The sequence below is a fragment of the Leucopleurus acutus genome, assembly GCF_964270905.1.
Source record: "Leucopleurus acutus genome assembly, chromosome: 11".
Taxonomy (NCBI): Eukaryota; Metazoa; Chordata; class Mammalia; order Artiodactyla; family Delphinidae; genus Leucopleurus; species Leucopleurus acutus.
Window position 1 is genome coordinate 50,587,218 of NC_139152.1, and position 19,542 is coordinate 50,606,759.

At 34.3% G+C, this 19,542-nt stretch overlaps 1 protein-coding gene across 3 annotated transcripts in view; it reads left to right on the forward strand.

Moving 5' to 3' along the window:
• MON2 (MON2 homolog, regulator of endosome-to-Golgi trafficking) overlaps positions 1–19,542 on the forward strand; it is a 124,061-nt gene that overhangs the window by 69,131 nt on the left and 35,388 nt on the right. For all 3 annotated transcript variants that reach the window (XM_082849674.1, XM_082849675.1, XM_082849673.1), the window contains 5 exons: positions 1,418–1,593; positions 3,419–3,581; positions 9,292–9,585; positions 11,648–11,846; positions 16,132–16,760. In XM_082849674.1, the coding sequence (XP_082705800.1) occupies positions 1,418–1,593; positions 3,419–3,581; positions 9,292–9,585; positions 11,648–11,846; positions 16,132–16,760 (1,461 nt within the window). The remainder of the gene's footprint in view (positions 1–1,417; positions 1,594–3,418; positions 3,582–9,291; positions 9,586–11,647; positions 11,847–16,131; positions 16,761–19,542) is intronic.

Genomic DNA, 19,542 nt, shown 5'->3' on the forward strand with positions numbered 1-19,542 from the left:
TTCTTAATTTATCAAATAGATGATAGTCTAAAAGTGGGTCTTGTTGCATAATATTCTATTTTATTTGTAGGCCATGGATCTCTTACAGAAGGTTGATATGTCTAGATTTTTAGGATTATCTGTATTAAAATTTTTTCTTGTTAATAACACTGAACTAAGTTAATAAATTACCTAGAATTGGTCTCCCGATCTAGAAGTTTTCCTCTTCATGCAGTGCCAAGGCTTCATTTGGGGGCCATACTTTATTAGCCTCTTTCCTTTGGTCCTTACCTGTCTCTATTTTTATTTTTCCCACTCATTACCCTTACATTGGGAGAAACAAGTGGCAGAAGAGGAAAGCACAATAAAATAGATTTTTATTTTTAAATACTTTTAAAGGTTATTTTATACTTTCAGAGTTTACTTTTGTCATGAATCCTTTGTCCTGACTCCCATAATCATTCACATATATCTTATACAGTTTCTAAAAAGTACACCAAAGTTTTATTATTTGAAGATGGAGTAGGAATGAGGCATTTAATAGCCATTCCCATTGCCCTATTATCTCACTATATTGTATGTAGTTAGAGTCTACAAATTTCCTCAACAAATAATATTGAGTGCATGCTATGCCAGGCAGTATTTTAGCTGCCTGGGAATAGAATGATGAACAGGACAGAGAAGATCATTTTTACAGAGCTTTCATTTTAGTGATTTCATATTTTTTTCCTACTACAATTTAAGTTTTTTATAACAAAAGTCCTGTTTGTGTATATATCCTCAGCATCCAGCTTAATACCTGGCACATGGTGAGAGCTTAATAAATGTTTGTTCAGTCAGTGAACCAAATAAATGAATCCTTGGAGAGAAAAAAATTAAAAATGAAGCAAGTGCTGTCAAATGCTGAAAAGAATAGAACAAAGTGCTTTTTTCACTTTGCAACAGTAAAAAAATTTTGTGGTTTTATGTCATCTTTGTCTACTGTACTTGTTCATTTTTAGGAGTACTGAGACTTTTAAATTTCAGTACATGGGGTATGCATTACTAGAGTAAATGAAAGGTAATTTTAGAAATTGGGAATTGTTTTCTTCTCTCCAAATAGAGCTAGGTATATATAGATATATTTCCTTTAGTGAGATTCATTTATATATGTGTCTATAATTAATACCTTTTAACATAAGATCACTCCCTGTTTATCCTGAAATGTAGCATCTTGAAGATTGATTTTTATTTTCTCTTATTAAAAAAAAAGACATAGATGACAAAATAATCCTAATGATTACTGTTAGAGAAATCTTTTTCAATGTTTATTTTACTAAAAAAATTCTCTTTACCATTGCAGTCTGAGTGGAGGTGAATTTAAACTTGAAAGGCAGTAGCAGAGCCTTTCCGTGTTCTGGGACTTCTCTTTCTAATTAGCTTCTTGTGTCCTTTTCAGAGGCTGCAGTTGCTTTTACTGAACCCATTAAAGGAGATGTCCAGTGTTAACCATCCAGATATCCGACTCAAGCAATTAGAATGTGTGTTGCAGATTCTGCAGAGTCAGGGAGACAGTCTTGGGCCTGGATGGCCGTTAGTGCTTGGAGTTATGGGAGCAATCAGAAATGATCAAGGGTAAGTGTTTAAAATTAACATCCAAAAAGTGATAGGGAAAGGGAATCCCTCCTAAAATCTTGGGATGATGGTTAATTTTTTATGTATGCCCTTCCTGCTTAAGTTTAAGATCTTAAGTTTAAGATCTTAACTTAAGTTTAAGTTAAGTTACTCTACCTTCAAGTGGCTATAGGGAATTCTTAGGGCTCACGTTTGTTTTGGAAGGATGGAAAAATTGCTGTTTCTTTGCCATTTATACATGAATACAAGGTTCTTACTTAACAATAAGAAAAATGCATCAATCTAACAAACTTTGAAACACATCCAAAGGTTGAGTTTCCTTTTGGTAAACAATTTGGTAAGATGTAAATGAGCATTTAGTGTTTGACCTCTCTATATATACTATACTTGCTAGTTAGTCTGATTACATGGATAAGTAGTTCCTGCTCTGAAAGTAGAAACCTGTGGAAAAGGAACAAGGCCTAGAGCCCTAGTAACAGAGTAGTTTGTTATGCTACAAAAGAATAGGACTCCAGTGGGAGGGGTATATGCCTGTGGAGTGGGGCAGAGCCAAAACTATAAAGGACCTTATATGCCTTTATAAATTATTTGGACTTATCCTCAGTACATTTGGGAGGAATTTTAGGATTTTAAGCAGAGGAATGATGTGATTTGTTATGTGTTTGAGATACCTCATTATGTCAGTAGCATGGAGGGGTAAATGGGAAATCCTGCAGCGCTCTCTAGAAATAAGAGACGGATTTGAGCTACTTAATAGATTGACTGTTGGGGTGAAGGCAGAAATAGCAGACAGAGTCAGGGATGACTCCAAGATTTGTGACTTAGGCAGCTTAGTGGATGGTGGTATTATTAACTAAATAGGGAATACAGAAGGAAGAGCACAGTTGGAGGAAATGTATGGACTTGTTTAATTTAAGGTAGTACATTGCAGTGGCGAGATTTAGCAAACATTTGGATATATTTGTCTGTGGCAGGATTTGTTTTGATGACTAGTTTAGGAGTTTTACATGATTGAAATGCTTGAGACTCCTGTGGAAAATTAATTTTTCTTATTTATTTGTAATAACAAATTTCCTTATATACTATAAAATACAAGATGATTAAAGTGGAAAGATGTCAGCCAAAGCCTAGATCATCCAAACAGTTATAAAATAGAGTGTGTTGTAAGGATGAAATTAATTAATACTTGTAAAATACTTAGAAAGTATATGATATAGTAAATGCTCAAAGTGTTAGCTGTTTTAATGTTTTTATTATTTTTTTTCACTACCAGAATTTTTCTCCAAAACCATATACTTCTTATTGTCTTCATTTGAAATACAAAATTACTCTTTACTTTTACAGACTAGATGTAGAATTTTAAATAAAATATAGTATAGATATAAAAGAATAAGGAACTCATTTTCATTCAGTGAGTGAACTGTATGTATTCTCCTGTGCTAGGCACCATGCTAGTTACTGAGGGTACAGTGGTGAGAAAGTAGCTGTATCCAATTTCCCTTTTTCATTCAATGTCTGTGTTTTGTTTGACTAATTGATGCAATAGAAATAATATGGCATTAGTACATAGTTTCTTTTTTTTAGTTTACTTATTTCTTATTCCTGTGAGTACTTTCTTTATTTTTATTTGTTAATTGTTTTTAAGTAAGCATATCTTTTTTTACATTTATGTAAATGATGAAGTACTCTATGATCTATGTTAGGGAAAATTTTCTTGTTCGAATTTTAAAATAAAATTTTACTTCAAATTATTGTAAGGTATATATTTTTCCTTGCATTTCTGTTAAATACATGAGTATAAATTTCTTTTCTTTTGTATTTTCAGAGAATCCTTGATACGAACTGCATTCCAGTGTCTTCAGTTGGTTGTGACAGATTTTCTACCAACAATGCCTTGCACTTGCCTGCAGATAGTTGTAGATGTTGCAGGTAGCTTTGGACTTCATAACCAAGAACTTAATATTAGTTTAACTTCAATAGGTTTATTGGTAAGTATCATTGCCTTCCTTATATAATCTAGAAATCACTGTTTGCAACTGAGAGTGAATGCCAAGCTAATGCTATGCTTTTGACTCTATAGGAGTCATTTAAATGACTTTTCAGTACCAAACTTATACCTTGTATGAAGGGTTAAAAAATATCATTTAAGAAATAATTATTTAAAAGCAGAGTATTTGGAATAATTTTGATATATTGAGCTGAAATTTGGCTTTTGTAAGGTTTGTTATGGGAGAATTTAGTAAACAAATAATAGTACATACAAGAGAAATGTTCAGTTGACTCTGCTGTGAAGGGTAATTGATTTCTTTTTAAATTTAATTTTATTTATTTTTTTATACAGCAGGTTCTTATTATCTGTTTTATACATATTAGTGTATATATGTCAATCCCAATCTCCCAGTTCATCCTACCACCACCACTACCCCCTTTCCCCCTCTTGGTGTCCATACATTTGTTCTCTACATCTGTGTCTCTATTTCTGCCTTGCAAACTGGTTCATCTGTACCCTTTTTCTAGATTCCACATATATGCATTAATATACGATATTTGTTTTTCTCTTTCTGACTTACTTCACTCTGTATCACAGTCTCTAGGTCCATCCACATCTGAACAAATGACCCAATTTCGTTCCTTTTTATGGCTGAGTAATATTCCATTGTGTACATGTACCACGTCTTCTTTATCCATTCATCTGTCAATGGGCATTTAGGTTGCTTGCATGACCTGGCTATTGTAAGTAGTGCTGCAATGAACATTGGGGTGCCTGTGTCTTTTTGAATTATGGTTTTCTCAGGGTATATGCCCAGTGGTGGGATTGCTGGGTCATATGATAATTCTATTTTTAGTTTTTTAAGGAACCTCCATACTGTTCTCCATAGTGGCTGTATCAATTTACATTCCCACCAACAGTGCAAGAGGGTTCCCTTTTCTCCACACCCTCCCCAGCATATGTTGTTTGTAGGTTTTCTGATGATGCCCATTCCAACCGGTGTGAGGTGATACCTCATTGTAGTTTTGATTTGTATTTCTCTAATAATTAGTGATGTTGAGCAGCTTTTGTTTTTTTGTTTTTAAGCCTTCATGCTTCTTATTTTTTTTATTTCTAAATTTGTTTATTCATTTATGGCTGCGTTGGGTCTTCGTTGCGCGTGAGCTTTCTCTAGTTGCGGAGAGCAGGGGCTACTTTTCGTTGCGGTGTGTGGGCTTCTCATTGTGGTGGCTTCTCTTGTTACGGAGCATGGGCTCTAGGCACGTGAGCTTCAGTAGTTGTGGCATGCAGGCTCAGTAGTTGTGGCTCGCGGGCTCTAGAGTACAGGCTCAGTAGTTGTGGTGCACAGGCTTAGTTGCTTTGCGGCATGTGAGATCTTCCCGGACAGGGCTCGAACCCTTGTCCCCTGCTTGGCAGACGGATTCTCAACCACTGCACCACCAGGGAAGTCCGAGCAGCTTTTCCTGTGCCTTTTGGCCATCTGTATGTCTTCTTTGGTGAAATGTCTATTTAGTTTTTCTGCCCATTTTTGGATTGGGTTGTTTGTTTTTTAAATGTTGAACTGCATGAGCTGTTTATATATTTTGGAGATTAATTCTTTGTCCATTGATTCATTTGCAAATATTTTCTTCCATTCTGAGGGTTGTCTTTTCGTCTTGTTTAAAGTTTCCTTTGGGGCTTCCCTGGTGGCGCAGTGGTTGAGAGTCCGCCTGCTGATGCAGGGGACACGGGTTCGTGCCCTGGTCCTGGAAGATCCCACATGCCACGGAGCGGCTGGGCCCGTGAGCCATGGCCGCTGAGCCTGTGCATCCGGAGCCTGTGTTCCGCAACGGGAGAGGCCACAACAGTGAGAGGCCCGCGTACCGCAAAAAAAAAAAAAAAGTTTCCTTTGCTGTGCAAAAGCTTTTAAGTTTCATTAGGTCCCATTTGTTTATTTTTATTTCCAGTACTCTAGGAGGTGGGTCAAAAAAGATCTTGCTGTGATTTATGTCAAAGAGTGTTCTTCCTATGTTTTCTTCTCAGAGTTTTATAGTGTCCGGTCTTACATTTACGTTTCTAATCCATTTTGAGTTTATTGTTGTGTATGGTGTAAGGGAGGGTTCTAACTTCATTCTTTTACATGTAGCTGTCCAGTTTTCCTAGCACCCCTTTTTTTTTTTTTTTTTTTTTTTTTTGTGGTGCGCGGGCCTCTCACTGTTGCGGCCTCTCCCGTTGCGGAGCACAGGCTCCGGACGTGCAGGCTCAGCGGCCATGGCTCACGGGCCCAGCCACTCCACAGCATGTGGGATCTTCCCGGACTGGGACACAAACCCGTGTCCCCTGCATCGGCAGGCAGACTCTCAACCACTGTGCCACGAGGGAAGCCCTAACTTTGGGTTCTTTTTGTTCTTCTTTCTCTAATTGCTTTGGGTGTAAGGTTAGGTTGTTTATTTGAGTTGTTTCTTGTTTCTTGAGGAAGGATTGTATTGCTATAAACTTCCCTCTTAGAACTGCTTTTGCTGCTTCCCATAGGTTTTGGGTCATCGTGTTTTCATTGTCATTGTTTCTAGGTATTTTCTGATTTCCTCTTTGATTTCTTCAGTGATCTCTTGGTTATTTAGTAGTGTATTGTTTAGCCTCCATGTGTTTGTATTTTTTACATATTTTTTCCTGTAATTGATATCTAGTCTCATAGCATTGTGATTGGAAAAGATACTTGATATGATTTCAGTTTTCTTAAATTTACCAAGGCTTGATTTGTGACCCAAGATATGATCTTTCCTGGGGAATGTTCCATGAGCACTTGAGAAGAAGCAGAGCACTTGCTTCTGCTGTCTCAAGGGTAACTGATTTTTAACGTTATTTTCATAGTAACATTTTTTTTAATTGAAGTATAGTTGATTTACAATGTTGTGTTAATTTCTGCTGTACGGCAGAGTAATTCAGTTATACATATATATATACATTATCTTTTATATTCCTTTCCATTATGGTTTATCATAGGATATTGAGTATAGTTCCCTGTGCTATATACAGTAGGACCTTGTTGTTTATCAATTCTAAATAGTTTGTATCTGCTAACCCCAAATCCCTAATCCATCCATCCCTCACCCCTCTTCCCCTTGGCAACCACAAGTTTGTTCTTTATGTGTGTGAGTCTGTTTCTGTTTCATAGGTAGGTTCATTTGTATCGTATTTTATATTCCATATATAAGTGATATCATATGGTATTTTTCTTTCTCTTTCTGACAGTAGTAACATTTTTATGTACTACTTATTTAGGAAGTAAAGCTTCAATAAAGACTTTACCATTTACATAGTCCTGTAGTGTGTCAACACTGCTTAGTTAGGTGTTTAGGAGATAGCATATAATAGTGAGAGAGCCTAGACTGCGGAAACAGATATACATGTACTATTTTAATTCTGTCTGCATCTTGTTCATTGTTAAACTGTTGACCTCTTGAGCCTCATTTCACTTATCGGGTATAGAAATAATAAAATCTATGTTAAGGTATTGTTAATATTACATTAAACATATAGAGAAGTAAACAGTATATATTTATTTAAAGGCAATTATTTAGAGTCTTTTAAATGCATATTATAATTCAGAAGTTTTTAAAGTCAAACTTAATGTTCCTTACAACTAGATAAGTTAATATTTTACAATTAAAAATGTAATCATGGGGGAAAACATAGGCATGTTGAGTATTTAATTGCTCCCAAAGGGTGGTTGGTTAATTCAGTGTTGATTAAATTACTGCTAGATATCACGTCCTTTATTTTACATTTATGTTCATAGGTATTGTATTCTCTTCATTTTTACAATTGATGTAATTCTCATTAATTCACATACCTTACTGTGGTTGACAGTGAACTCAATAAGACATGTTTGGAGATGTTAACTACTCTTGTATGAAATTATAAAATATTATTAAATGATAGTAAGGTATTGTTTAATAATTTTGTTAGGTTAATAATGGTATCATGGTTATATTTTTTAAAGCCTTTTCTAGTAGAGATTATAAAATATAGGCATGAAGAAAATATGACAAAATGTTAACAATTGTTATATCTAGATGTGGTGGTTATATCAGTATATTGATATATTCTCCCTGTTTTTCTGTATGTTCTTGAAATTTTTCATATTAAACATTTTGTTTCTTTTTCATTGTCCTTCATTTCTTTTAATTTTTACTGTGAAGTAAAGATACACCCAGACACCTCAGTACCCATCACCCAAGCCAGGAAATGGCACATCACCCTACTTAAGACCCTTCATATGCCCCTCTCAGATTGCACTGGTCTCCTCTGTCAAAGTCATTTGTATCCTGAAATTTCTGTTACTTGCTTCACTGTTTTTCTGTATAGTTTTTATCACTTTATGCTTTTATACTTAAATAATATATTGTTTGCAGTTGCCTGTTTATGAAACAGAATAAGTAGAATCATACTTTAATCTTCTGTTGTTTCTTTGCTCAACATTTATTTTTGAGATTCACTCCTGGTGATTTAATCATGCAGTATTTCATTGTATGATTATACCACAATTTAATGATCCAGTCTACCTTTGGTGAACATTTGGATTATTTCTTGGTCTTTGCAGTTATGAGCAATGCTGTCATAAAGATTCTTGCACTAGTGCAAGGAATTTTTTGAGGGCACATAACCTACATTGGAATTGCTGGGTCTTTATGTATGTGCATGTTCAACTTTCTAGGTAGAACCAACTTGTTTTCTTTTTTCTTTTATTTATTAATGTATAGTTGATTTATAATATTATATTAGTTTCAGGTATACAACATAGTGATTAAAAATTCTTATGATTATACTCCATTTAAAGTTATTATAAAATATTGGCTCTATTCCCTGTGCTTTACAATATTTCCTTGTAGCTTGTTTATTTTATACATAGTAGTTTATACCTCTTAATCTCCTATTCCTATATTGTCCTTTCCCACTTCCATCTCCCCTCTAGTTTGTTCTGTATGAGTCTCTTTCTCTGTTGTTGTATTCATTTGTTTGACTCATCTTAGATTCTGCATATAAATGATAACATACAGTATTTGTCTTTCTTTGTCTGACTTATTTCGCTAACCATAATACCTTCCAGGTTCATCCATGTTGTTGAAAAAGGCAAATTTTCATTCTTCTTTATGGCTGAGTAGTATTCCATCGTGTATGTGTGTGCGTGTGTGTGTACGTGTATATATAGAGAGAGAGATATAGACAGATATACATATATATATAATATATACAATCTATTTATTTACCTATCTAGCTACCACATCTTCTTTATCCATTCATCTGTTGATGGGCACTTAGGTAACTCTATATCTTGGCTATTGTAAATAGTGCTGCTATGAACATTGGGGTGCATGTGTCTTTTCAAATTAGTGTTTTCATTTTTTCCAAATATATATCTAGGAGTGGAATTTCTGGATCATATGGTAGTTCTATTTTTAGTTTTTTGAGGAACCTCCATACTGTTTTCCACATTGACTGCACCAATTTTTTCAAATTATTAATGTTAGCATAAGATTGCTCCCTCAAATTCTGAAATCAGTCAGAGACACTTGACAGAAGAGGAGATATTTTCATTAAATCCATTCTACTAGAAAAGGAGTTTCTGAAATAATTGTTTTTTTAATTCTGAAAAAGTATGTGTTGCATATCTATGTGTTTAAAATAAAATCTATGAATAAATTGATATTTTCTCCTTTGCTTTTTAGTGGAATATTTCAGATTATTTTTTCCAAAGAGGAGAAACTATTGAAAAAGAATTAAATAACGAAGAAGCAGCACAGCAAAAGCAGGCAGAAGAGAAAGGAGTGGTTTTAAATCGGCCGTTCCACCCTGCACCACCGTTTGATTGTTTGTGGTTGTGTCTTTATGCAAAATTGGGTGAACTATGTGTGGACCCCCGTCCTGCCGTCAGGAAGAGTGCAGGGCAAACTCTATTTTCGACAATTGGTGCACATGGAACTTTATTACAGCCCTCAACGTGGCACACTGTTATTTGGAAGGTACTGTAAAATAGCTTCAGTTATCAGTTCTTAATTGAGACATGCTTATATACTTTTTCAATTAAACTTGTTCCTATTAATTTAAAAAAATTTTTTTTAATTTTTAGTTTTTTTATTGAAGTCTAGTTGATTTAAAATGTTGTGTTAGTTTCACTTTCACTGAATGTGATTCAGTTATACATTTATATTCTTTTTCTTCCTATTAATTTTTAAAGAAGAGTTTCCGTCTGTGCATTTGGCAAAACAGAAAATGTTAGCTTTGTCGTATTTTTAATTGCACCTCACATAGATCATATTAAATACTAAAAGCCTCATCTTTTTATCTCTTTATCTCCTTTGCACTTCCCTTTCTCCTCGTTTTCCCCTGTGGTAATAGAACTAGTAGTTGCTAAACCACTACCTATAATTCAAATATAATACAGTCAAATGAAAATTTTCACCAGTAGTGAAATTTACTTGCAGGCTCACCAAACAAAAACCACCTCCAATTTGTAAATTCCATGTTCATTCATTAAATATGCAGTTTCGTTTTTTTAATTTTTCAATTTTATCTTCTTTTTAAAATGTTCTTACAGGGTCAACAGCTTGTTAGTGAGCATCCCCTCTTTGCTAAAAGCTCTCTGTTTTTTGTTTAATCTGTTCCATTTTAATAAAATTCTATTTATAATCCTTCCATTGCTTTTGTGAATTTTTGAAATCAGCAAGTTTGATGGTAGGCAAAATGGTAAACCTTCATTGTATTTAACAGTGTTTTCAGTTTAATAAAAAGACCCCAGAATGTCTTCTTAAAAAATTAATAATGTATGTTCCCTAATAAAAATAATTAAAAGCCCTGCTCCCCACTCCTATGTCTTCTGTTTTTTTTCGTTTTTTTTTTTTTTTACTAGCTGCACCACGCGGCATGAGGGATGTCAGGGATCTAACCCGGGCCCCCTGCATTGGAAGAGTAGTCTTAACCACTGGACCACCAGGGAAGTCCCCTCTTGTGTCTTCTGTTTCAACTCTATTCCCTGGCTTCTCAGTTCACAGACATGCTGAAGAGTCCTTTACTGTTTTAAAAAACAAACTGATATTTTCTCTGATTTCTGTTTTCTTTTCAGACAGCTTCATTGTTAATCTTGCTGCCTAAATCTCAATAACTTTTTTTCTTTCTCACTTCCCCTGCATTCCCTTACCCCTTGTAATTTGATATCCAGATTATTCTACTTCAGAGTATCTTAAACCTTAGCATGTAACAGAATCTCCTAGAGGACTTAATAAAGAACAAATTGCTTGAGCCACTGTCCCCAACCCCCTAGAGTTTCTGATTTCTTTCCCCTGGTGCAGGGACTGAGAATTTGCATGTCTGTGAAGCTCCTGGGTGATGCTGATGGTTCTGAGACCATATTTTTAGAACCACACAAATTGTTCATAGGCTCTACAGGTAGTCTTCTAATTGCCAAGTCTCTTGCCCCATGCTCAATCCTTATCCTGCTCATTTTTTGTAGCATTTAATACTGCTGATTATTTTTTCCTTGAAATTTCTCTTCCTTTGGCTTGTGTTCCACAGCATGCGTGTGCTTCTCTACTCAATTTTTATTTTATTTTTTGGGCTCCTATTACTTCCTCTGATTCTACATTTTAGATGTGAACATTCCCCAAATCCCAACCGCTTCCTGCTTGATTTTTTTTTTTTTTTTCCTGCTTGATTTTTTTCAAGCACCTTCATCCAGTCCTGAAGTTTCAGCAGTAACCTCTGTCCAGATGTCACTCATAGTTATATATTTGCCTGGATCCCTCTCCTTAGCTTCATTCCCTTCTTGTACATTACCCCCTAGATGCTCCATTGGCGCCTCAGCTCAGTAAGTCTTAGACAATAGTCTATCCAATTTATTTTAATTTTTCATATTCCATGACCTTAAGGATAAACTTAATATAAGGATGCCTCTGTTGGTCAGTTTTGTCTAATATATGGGGATTGATCAGAATGTCAGGTGTAATTCTTTGTAACAATGCCTAATTTTCTATGCTGTTACTTATGCTGTTATCAATACTTTTTATATGCATTGTTATAAATATTTAGGTTCTCTTTCATCTATTGGACCGAGTTCGAGAGTCTTCTACCACTGCAGACAAAGAAAAGATTGAGTCCGGAGGTGGCAATATTCTCATTCATCATTCAAGGGACACAGCAGAGAAGCAATGGGCTGAGACATGGGTTTTAACATTGGCCGGAGTAGCAAGAATCTTCAACACTAGAAGATATTTACTGCAACCTTTAGGTAGATACTCATTTTTTTTTTCTGAGGATACAAGTAATTAATGTTAAAGGAAATTTGGAAAATACAGGAGATTCTTTAAAGTTCATATACAATGCTACTTTCCAAGAATAATCCATCTTAACTGCCAGTCTCTGTGTTATGTGTGGTGTGTGCATGAGCATGCACGTTTTCATTCATTTCACTGAAAAAATATGTAATGTGCACCTACTGCGGGTGAGTCTCTAGGGGATACAATGTCCTTGCTGTATCATGGGTATGAAGGAAGAACTATAATTACATAAATAAATACAAAATTGCTACAGTGATCAGTGCTAAAAGGAGCTTATAATAGATTGTGTGCTTATAATAGATATTTGACCAGGCCAGTGAGGTATGTATAGGCTTCCCTGAGAAACCAGTATTTTATCTGAGTAGTAGTTCATCAGGCAAGGGCAGGAGGAACTGGGAAGAGCCTTACAGGCGGAGAGAATGTGTAAAAGAGATGGGAGAAGATTGAGGAGATGGGGATGGTGAGGACCCTGGCATGTTTGAAGGTCTGGAATGAAGAGAACACAGAAAAGTGTAATTCCACATGAGGTTGTAGAGGTAGAGAGAGGCCAGAGCATGGAACAGTTTGTAGGTTATGTTCAAAAGTTAAGACTTTATTCTAAGAGCACTGGAAGGTTTTAATCCATGATGTGATGTGATCAGATATGCAGTTCAGAAATATTGCTTCAGATGGTATATGTGGAATGGAATGGCCACAAAGAAGAATGGTAGGATACTGTTAGACTGGTGAGGAAACTTGGTGGTGTAGATCAATGCCTCTCAACCAGGGCCAATTTTGCCCAACCTACTCCCTCCCCCCACAGGATATTTGACAATGTCTGGAGACAGTTTTGGTTGTCACAACTGGGGAAGGACATGCACTACTGGCTTCTGGGGGGAGTAGCAGCCAGGGATGCTGCTACACATCTTACAATGCACAGGATAGCCCCTACAACAAAGAGTTATCCAACCCAAAATGTCAGTAGTATTGAGATTGAGAAACTCTGGTGTAGATTATAATAACTTCCTTCAATTCTGGTGGTAGGGCTGGGAGTGGTTGAGAAAAGTGAACAGAAGTACTTTTGTACATAATTGTGAACAAGTACATATTATTTTTTTAATTTATTATTTTATGGTTGGCTTTTCCCCCCATTATGTTAAAGCATAAGCATATTTACTCTTTTCGTGGGCATTTTTGTGTGGTGTTCATCATGTACACTCTAGGGCTCTCTCTATTTTATATATACATATACATATCTATATAATGTACATACATATACATTTTAAATCTTAGTTTTTTGTTTTCATGTAAAATTTACATATAATGAAATGTGCCAATCTTAACTGTATGTTTGCTGAGTTTTGACAAATAAGCATCGTTTTTAATACCTCTGTGATAGTTACTTTATCTTAAAAGCGAAGAACTAATAGATTTAGATTTTTTAAAACGAAGACATGATGCAGTTCATGTAGCTTTGATGATTTTTTATAATTTGAACACTAGGAAATGGTTTTTATTATTTTAGAATAAGATGGTGTCAGGGTGATGCTCATAGAATGGTTCAGAAGTGTTCCTTCCTCTGTAGTTTTTTTTGAGTAGTTTGAGAAGGATAGGTGTTAACTCTTCTCTAAATGTTTGGAAGAATTCACCTATGAAGCCATCTGGTCCTGGATGTTTGTTCATTGGAGTTTTTAAATTACTGATTCAATTTCATAACCAATAATTGTTCATATTTTCTGTTTCTTCCTGGTTCAGTCTTGGGAGATTCTTTCAAAGAATTTGTCCATTTCTTCTAGGTTGTCCTTTTTATTGGTGTATACTTGTTCATAGAAGTCTCTTACGATTCTTTGTATTTCTGTGGTGTCAGTTGTAACTTCTTTTTCATTTCTGATTTTATTGATTTGGGCCCTCTCCCTTTTTTTCTTGATGAGTCTGGCTGAAGGTTTGTCAATTTGATTTATCTTTTCAAAGAAGCAGCTTTTAGTTTCATTGATCTTTTCTATTGTTGTTTTAGTCTCTATTTCATTTATTTCTGCTCTGATCTTTATGATTTCTTTCCTTCTACTAACTTTGGGTTTTGTTCTTTTTTCTCTAGTTCCCTTAGGTGTAAAGTTAGGTTGTTCATTTGAGACTTTTCTTATTTCCTGAAGTAAGCTCGTATTGCTATAAACTTTCCTATTAGAACTGCTTTTGCTGGCGTCCCAAAGGTTTTGGATCATTGTATTTTCATTTTCATTTGTCTCTAGGTATTTTTTGATTTCCTCTTTGATTTCTTCAGTGATCCATTGGCTATTTAGTAGCATATTGTTTAGCCTCCACATGTTTGTGGTTTTTTGCAGGTTTTTTCTTGTAGTTGAAAATTTTGCCATTTGCAGCAACATGGGTAGACTTGCAGGGCATTATGCTAAGTGAAGTAAGTCAGACAGAGAAAGACAAATACTGATATGATATCACTTCTATGTAGAATCTAAAAAATAAAACAAACTAGTGAATATAACAAAAAAGAAGCAGACTCACAGATACAGAGAACAAACTAGTGGTTACCAGTGGGGACAGGGGGCAAGTGGGGCAATACAGGGGTGGGGGACTGGGAGCTGCAAACTATTGGGTATAAGATAGGCTGCAAGGATGTATTTCACAACACTGGAATATAGCCAGTATTTTGTAATAATTGTAAATAGAGTGTAACCTTTAAAAATTGTATAAAAAATTTTAAAAATATTTTTAAATAATGCGATTAATATTTTTAACATAACCATGTGCAATATATAATTATACCTAGTCTTTTAGAAAGAAGACTTCTTCCTAGACATAGAATATATTAATGAAAGAATTGCTGGGTTTTTTCCTAACTATGGCATAGAATATTCTAAATCTGAGACTTGGTCACCATTCTGGTGGGGAAATGTAATGTTTCATCTGACTTTTGGACTGGAATGGCAACAAGCAGAAGTATTTTGTTTTGTTGTTTTGATAGTTTTTAGACAAAAATTTTTTAAACTCTTTGAACAGTTTACTGAAAAATCTGTTTTTTATTGTATGTAAATTATACTTCAATTTTTTTTAAAAAAAAAGTATGGAGAGGAAGAGGCATATAACTGGGCAAGTGTTATCATTTATCCTGTAAAGGCAGAGCAATACTTACTGTTTTATACCAGACTTAGTTCCAGCTTTCCAATTAACTGAATGCTTCCTCAGTCATATATGGGTTTATCCCTTCTTGAAAAAACATCTAGTCTTTGATAGCTTTTGTGAAGTGAAATTCTTTAAACCTCGATTATCTCTATTTCATAGCCTACTTATGTTATCCTTTGCAGAATGTCAGTTCCTCTGATTTTTGCATTATTTAAATACAAATAGGTGGGTAATAATCCATGCTACTAACAAAGCCATTGGGCTAGATGTCTGTAGGAACAAGATCATTTTTTGCTGGGCTTCATAGGAACAAACCACACCGGGCCATAGAGAGTTTCATTATAAACGTGCTTAGTTGGTCACAGGAGTAGAGCAAGAGATTGAATTGATTAGTGGAAACAACAGCTACCATTCAGCCCATGCTCTGCTGATGGTAGATCAGTCGACTTGGTTTTACATGGGAGAAATAAATTTAGACTCATTGTAAAAGGACAGTCTAATCTTTATGGTGCATTTTCTCCTGGCAACTCACTGATGGGGGAAAAATGTTTAAGAAAATTCCACAACTGTAAAATTATTTAAATATGAAAACCAAAGTGTAAAGTTAAGATTTTTATGGAGTATGATTTACAGTTTATTTTAAACATTTAGACAGATAAAAAAACGTGTATCATTCTGTTATAACTTTTCCAATATGCTTAAGAATGGGAACATCTTACTTAATCATTAATAAAGGTAGATGGATAGACTGAAGATGTTACTGAAAAGTTTTTGTTTTCACCCTCTTAAGTTTTTATTCTGTTCTCCTTAGGCAGAAGTACTAGAATAGAAACATGTATACATACATTTACAGAGTTTTATTTTTAAGACCAAAACCTTGTTTGATATACTCATTATCCTCTTCTTGATGCTGTATGTTCCTGTAGCTGACAAAAATTTTTTACTGGGTTTTTGGGTTGTAATGATTTTAATTCACATTGTTAGTACCTTAGCGTATTTTTTCTAGTTCTATAGGAATTTAAGCAGAAAAATAAAGCAAATAAACTTTAAAGTGTCTAATAGTAAGAGAAAATTTGATCTCTTTTATGGTGATAAATTTTTTTTTCCCTCTTCCTAATATAGGAGATTTTTCAAGAGCATGGGATGTTCTTCTTGACCATATACAATCAGCAGCACTCAGCAAAAACAATGAAGTATCTCTGGCTGCGCTGAAAAGCTTCCAGGAAATTTTACAGATTGTGACCCCTGTCAGAGACTCAGATAAGCCTGAGACACCACCTGCAGTTAATGTCCCTGTGCCTGTCCTTTTAGGGTCCATATCAGGCCCTGGCCTGAACAGGCCATTTGTAAGAACAGATTCCATTGGAGAAAGACTTGGAAGATATAGCAGCTCTGAGCCACCCGTAGTTACTGATGAGCTTGAAGATTTGAATCTCTGGTGGGCTGCATGGAATACCTGGTATAGAGTTGGATCTGAAAGCACTAAGCCTCCTATTACTTTTGATAAACTAACTTTCATTCCCAGCCAGCCTTTTCTTACAGCTTTAATTCAAATATTTCCAGCTCTTTACCAACACATAAAAACTGGTTTCAACATGGATGATTTGCAAAAGTTGGGAGTCATACTACACAGTGCCGTTTCAGTCCCAATAAGTTCAGATGCATCCCCTTTCATTCTTCCATCTTACACTGAAGCAGTTTTGACAAGTTTACAGGAAGCTGTACTTACAGCTCTAGATGTTCTCCAAAAGGTAATAGAATTTTAGTGGCTATCTAAGCAATATTGAATATGGTTCTCTGGAACTTTTTTTTACTTCGCTATATTTTTTGGGATAAATTCTGGATCATCAAGATTGTTGTGTGTGTATACTTTGGGATGAATTCAAGATTGTAAAGATCAAAAAAAAAAAGATTGTAAATATCCAGTTATTTTTAAAACTTTTATTTTTCTAATATATTTTAAAAGGTATTTCAGGTTTATTTTGAGAGTCTTTAAGAAACTGCCTGCATTCTCTTGCTTCTGTTCACCAGCTTTTTTTGGTTTGTTCATGTAACTCTTCACAAGAGGATATACTTTTGGAATGACAACTTTAGTAAGGTATCTCTATAATTAGAAAATTAATAAGCCATAGGATTATATTTTGGTTTTTTCATCTGTACTTAAATTTAGCTCTGGAATTGTTGGAAGCCTATATTTTTTAAAAAAGAAGTAAGAATAAATTTATAAAGTATTTTTCTCACAGAAATTTTAAAAAGATATATTTTAACCTGTGTGTGTTTTGTTCCTGCAATATATATATGTATATATATATTAAAACAGACCTAAAAATTATTGAGCACATTCCAGTTAGCAAGCAAGACCAGATCAAAATCAAAGAATGTTTTAAACTGTCAAGGTAATTATTAGCACAATTCACAACAACCAAAATGCTAAACAAAAAAAATGCCACCTGAAGAGCCAGCAACCTCAACAAAGTAGCTATGACATTCTAACAAAATTAGAATGGAAGTATTAGATTCTGATTACACATGTGTTATCAGTAACCATTTGTGTACTGAAGATCATGTTTTCTAATTAAATGATTGCCTTATATGCAACTGGATTGAAGAAAACTTTCAAAGTAAGAATGGTGGTTTCTACTACACCATAATATGCCTTGAATGACTCTGGAGGAAGTCTAGCTGAGCAGTGATTCCTTGATCTCTTTACCCCTAGTTACACTGTGCAGAGAAACAAATTGTGTAGAAACTTAAAATCTAAGAGAATTTGGCATTTTAAAAACTTTATTGTAGGGATATCAGTTTTCCATAATTGAAATCAAAAGAGCTGCTTTTATTTTCAGTGGGGGAAGAAAAGTAGCCTGTCAATAATAACTTTTTTCTCCCTGACTGTGAACATAAGTTGCTTATAGACTGCCTTAGAGGGAATGGAAAAGTTAATATATTAGAGAAAGAGAGCATAGGCCTTGTGAGATACCCATAATCTAGAACTTTCAGATGTTTAATTCAAGCTTTTATATATGTGTAGAGGATAGTAAACAAAAGGAAACAACAAACCCCCAAAACTTTTTTCCATGGAAAAAAGCATATAATTTTATTTAGGAAAAAACTGCTGCTTTCGCAATAAAAAAACAAATAGAATCATTCATCCCAACTACTAGGAATTTGTTCTAAGCTTTGAACTTTTAATGGCTTTGAAAGCAATATATACCTTCGATTGGGAACTTAGGAAGTTTTATTGTTGGAAACTTAGGAAGTTTTATTTATATAAATTGATATCATTTTGCATTACTAATTTTCACTCTAGCCATTGTTTATTACTTATGTGATTATCTAAATGATGTTTCATAATACTTGAATGTGATTCAAATATATAGGGTCTTTAATATTTCCTAACAGAAAACATATTTCATTATTAGTAAAGAGTGTTTTTATTTTTTCTTTCTTTTTCTTTTTCCAAGTAAGGGTGTTTTTGTATTTCACCCCAGGTGTCAGAAAATTTTTTCACAAGCAAAATTTACTTGCTTTGGGACTTTATTCATAAACTAATAAGCTATTCTGCAAAACATTTTATTGATTAAAAGCAGTTTTCCTTCCTAAAGGAAAAACTCATTCTAATTTCATGTTTACCCTTACATTGTTTAGAGTTTCAGGGTCATAGTCTTTTCCTTGGTTTTCAGATCACTAGTTCACAACCAAAATGATTTAGTCATGTAGGCCAACTTTTTTTTTTGGCCAAGATACTTTGGCATACATGGGGGACCTGAGAATTTGATTATATGCTTTCCCTAAGTTCTGAGATCAGGAGACTGCATCTATCTTATTTATTGCCACACGGATTGAATTATTTCAAATGACTTAATAAGAGAAACCTTGAACCATGTGAGAGGTTAGATGTCCAGTTTCTTTTCTTTTTTTCACGTACGCAGTTTTCAAGGACTAATAAGAACTGTTGTCCAGATTGCTTATGGATTCTTAGCTTTTGGACTAAAATCTGTTACCAGATTTATATATAGGCTTTTCTGATAAACTTCAGAATACTGAAGAAAGCCAATAATAACTTTTTCTTAGAATGAAGTTTGTTGTAAAAAAAAAAAAAAGAAAAAAAGAGTTGGTTCCATATTATGCATTTTAAGATTCCAGAATTCAACTGTAACACTATTAGTTTTTTTTTTTTTTTTTTTTAATAAAGGACCACTGAAAATTAAAACATACAGTCCAGGTCATTATTTGTTGCTAAGGTATTTTCAGAAAAATTAGTTTTCTAAGGTCTCCACACAGACTTTTCCCTCCCTCCCTTGCTTTGTCACTGAAAATAAATAATTCATTTAGGGTAATTATATCTTTTCCACAGTAATTTCTACTTGTTTACTTGTAAGAGTTAAGACTCAGCAAGGGGTTAATAAAGAAGACCAGTGAAACTATTAGAAGTAGTTAGTAGAGAGAATTTTTTTAGGCTGTATACCTTTCAAGTTCATGATTCACTGTTTCTGAGAAAAGTAACCAAGTAGGGAAAGATGGTATTAGATATCT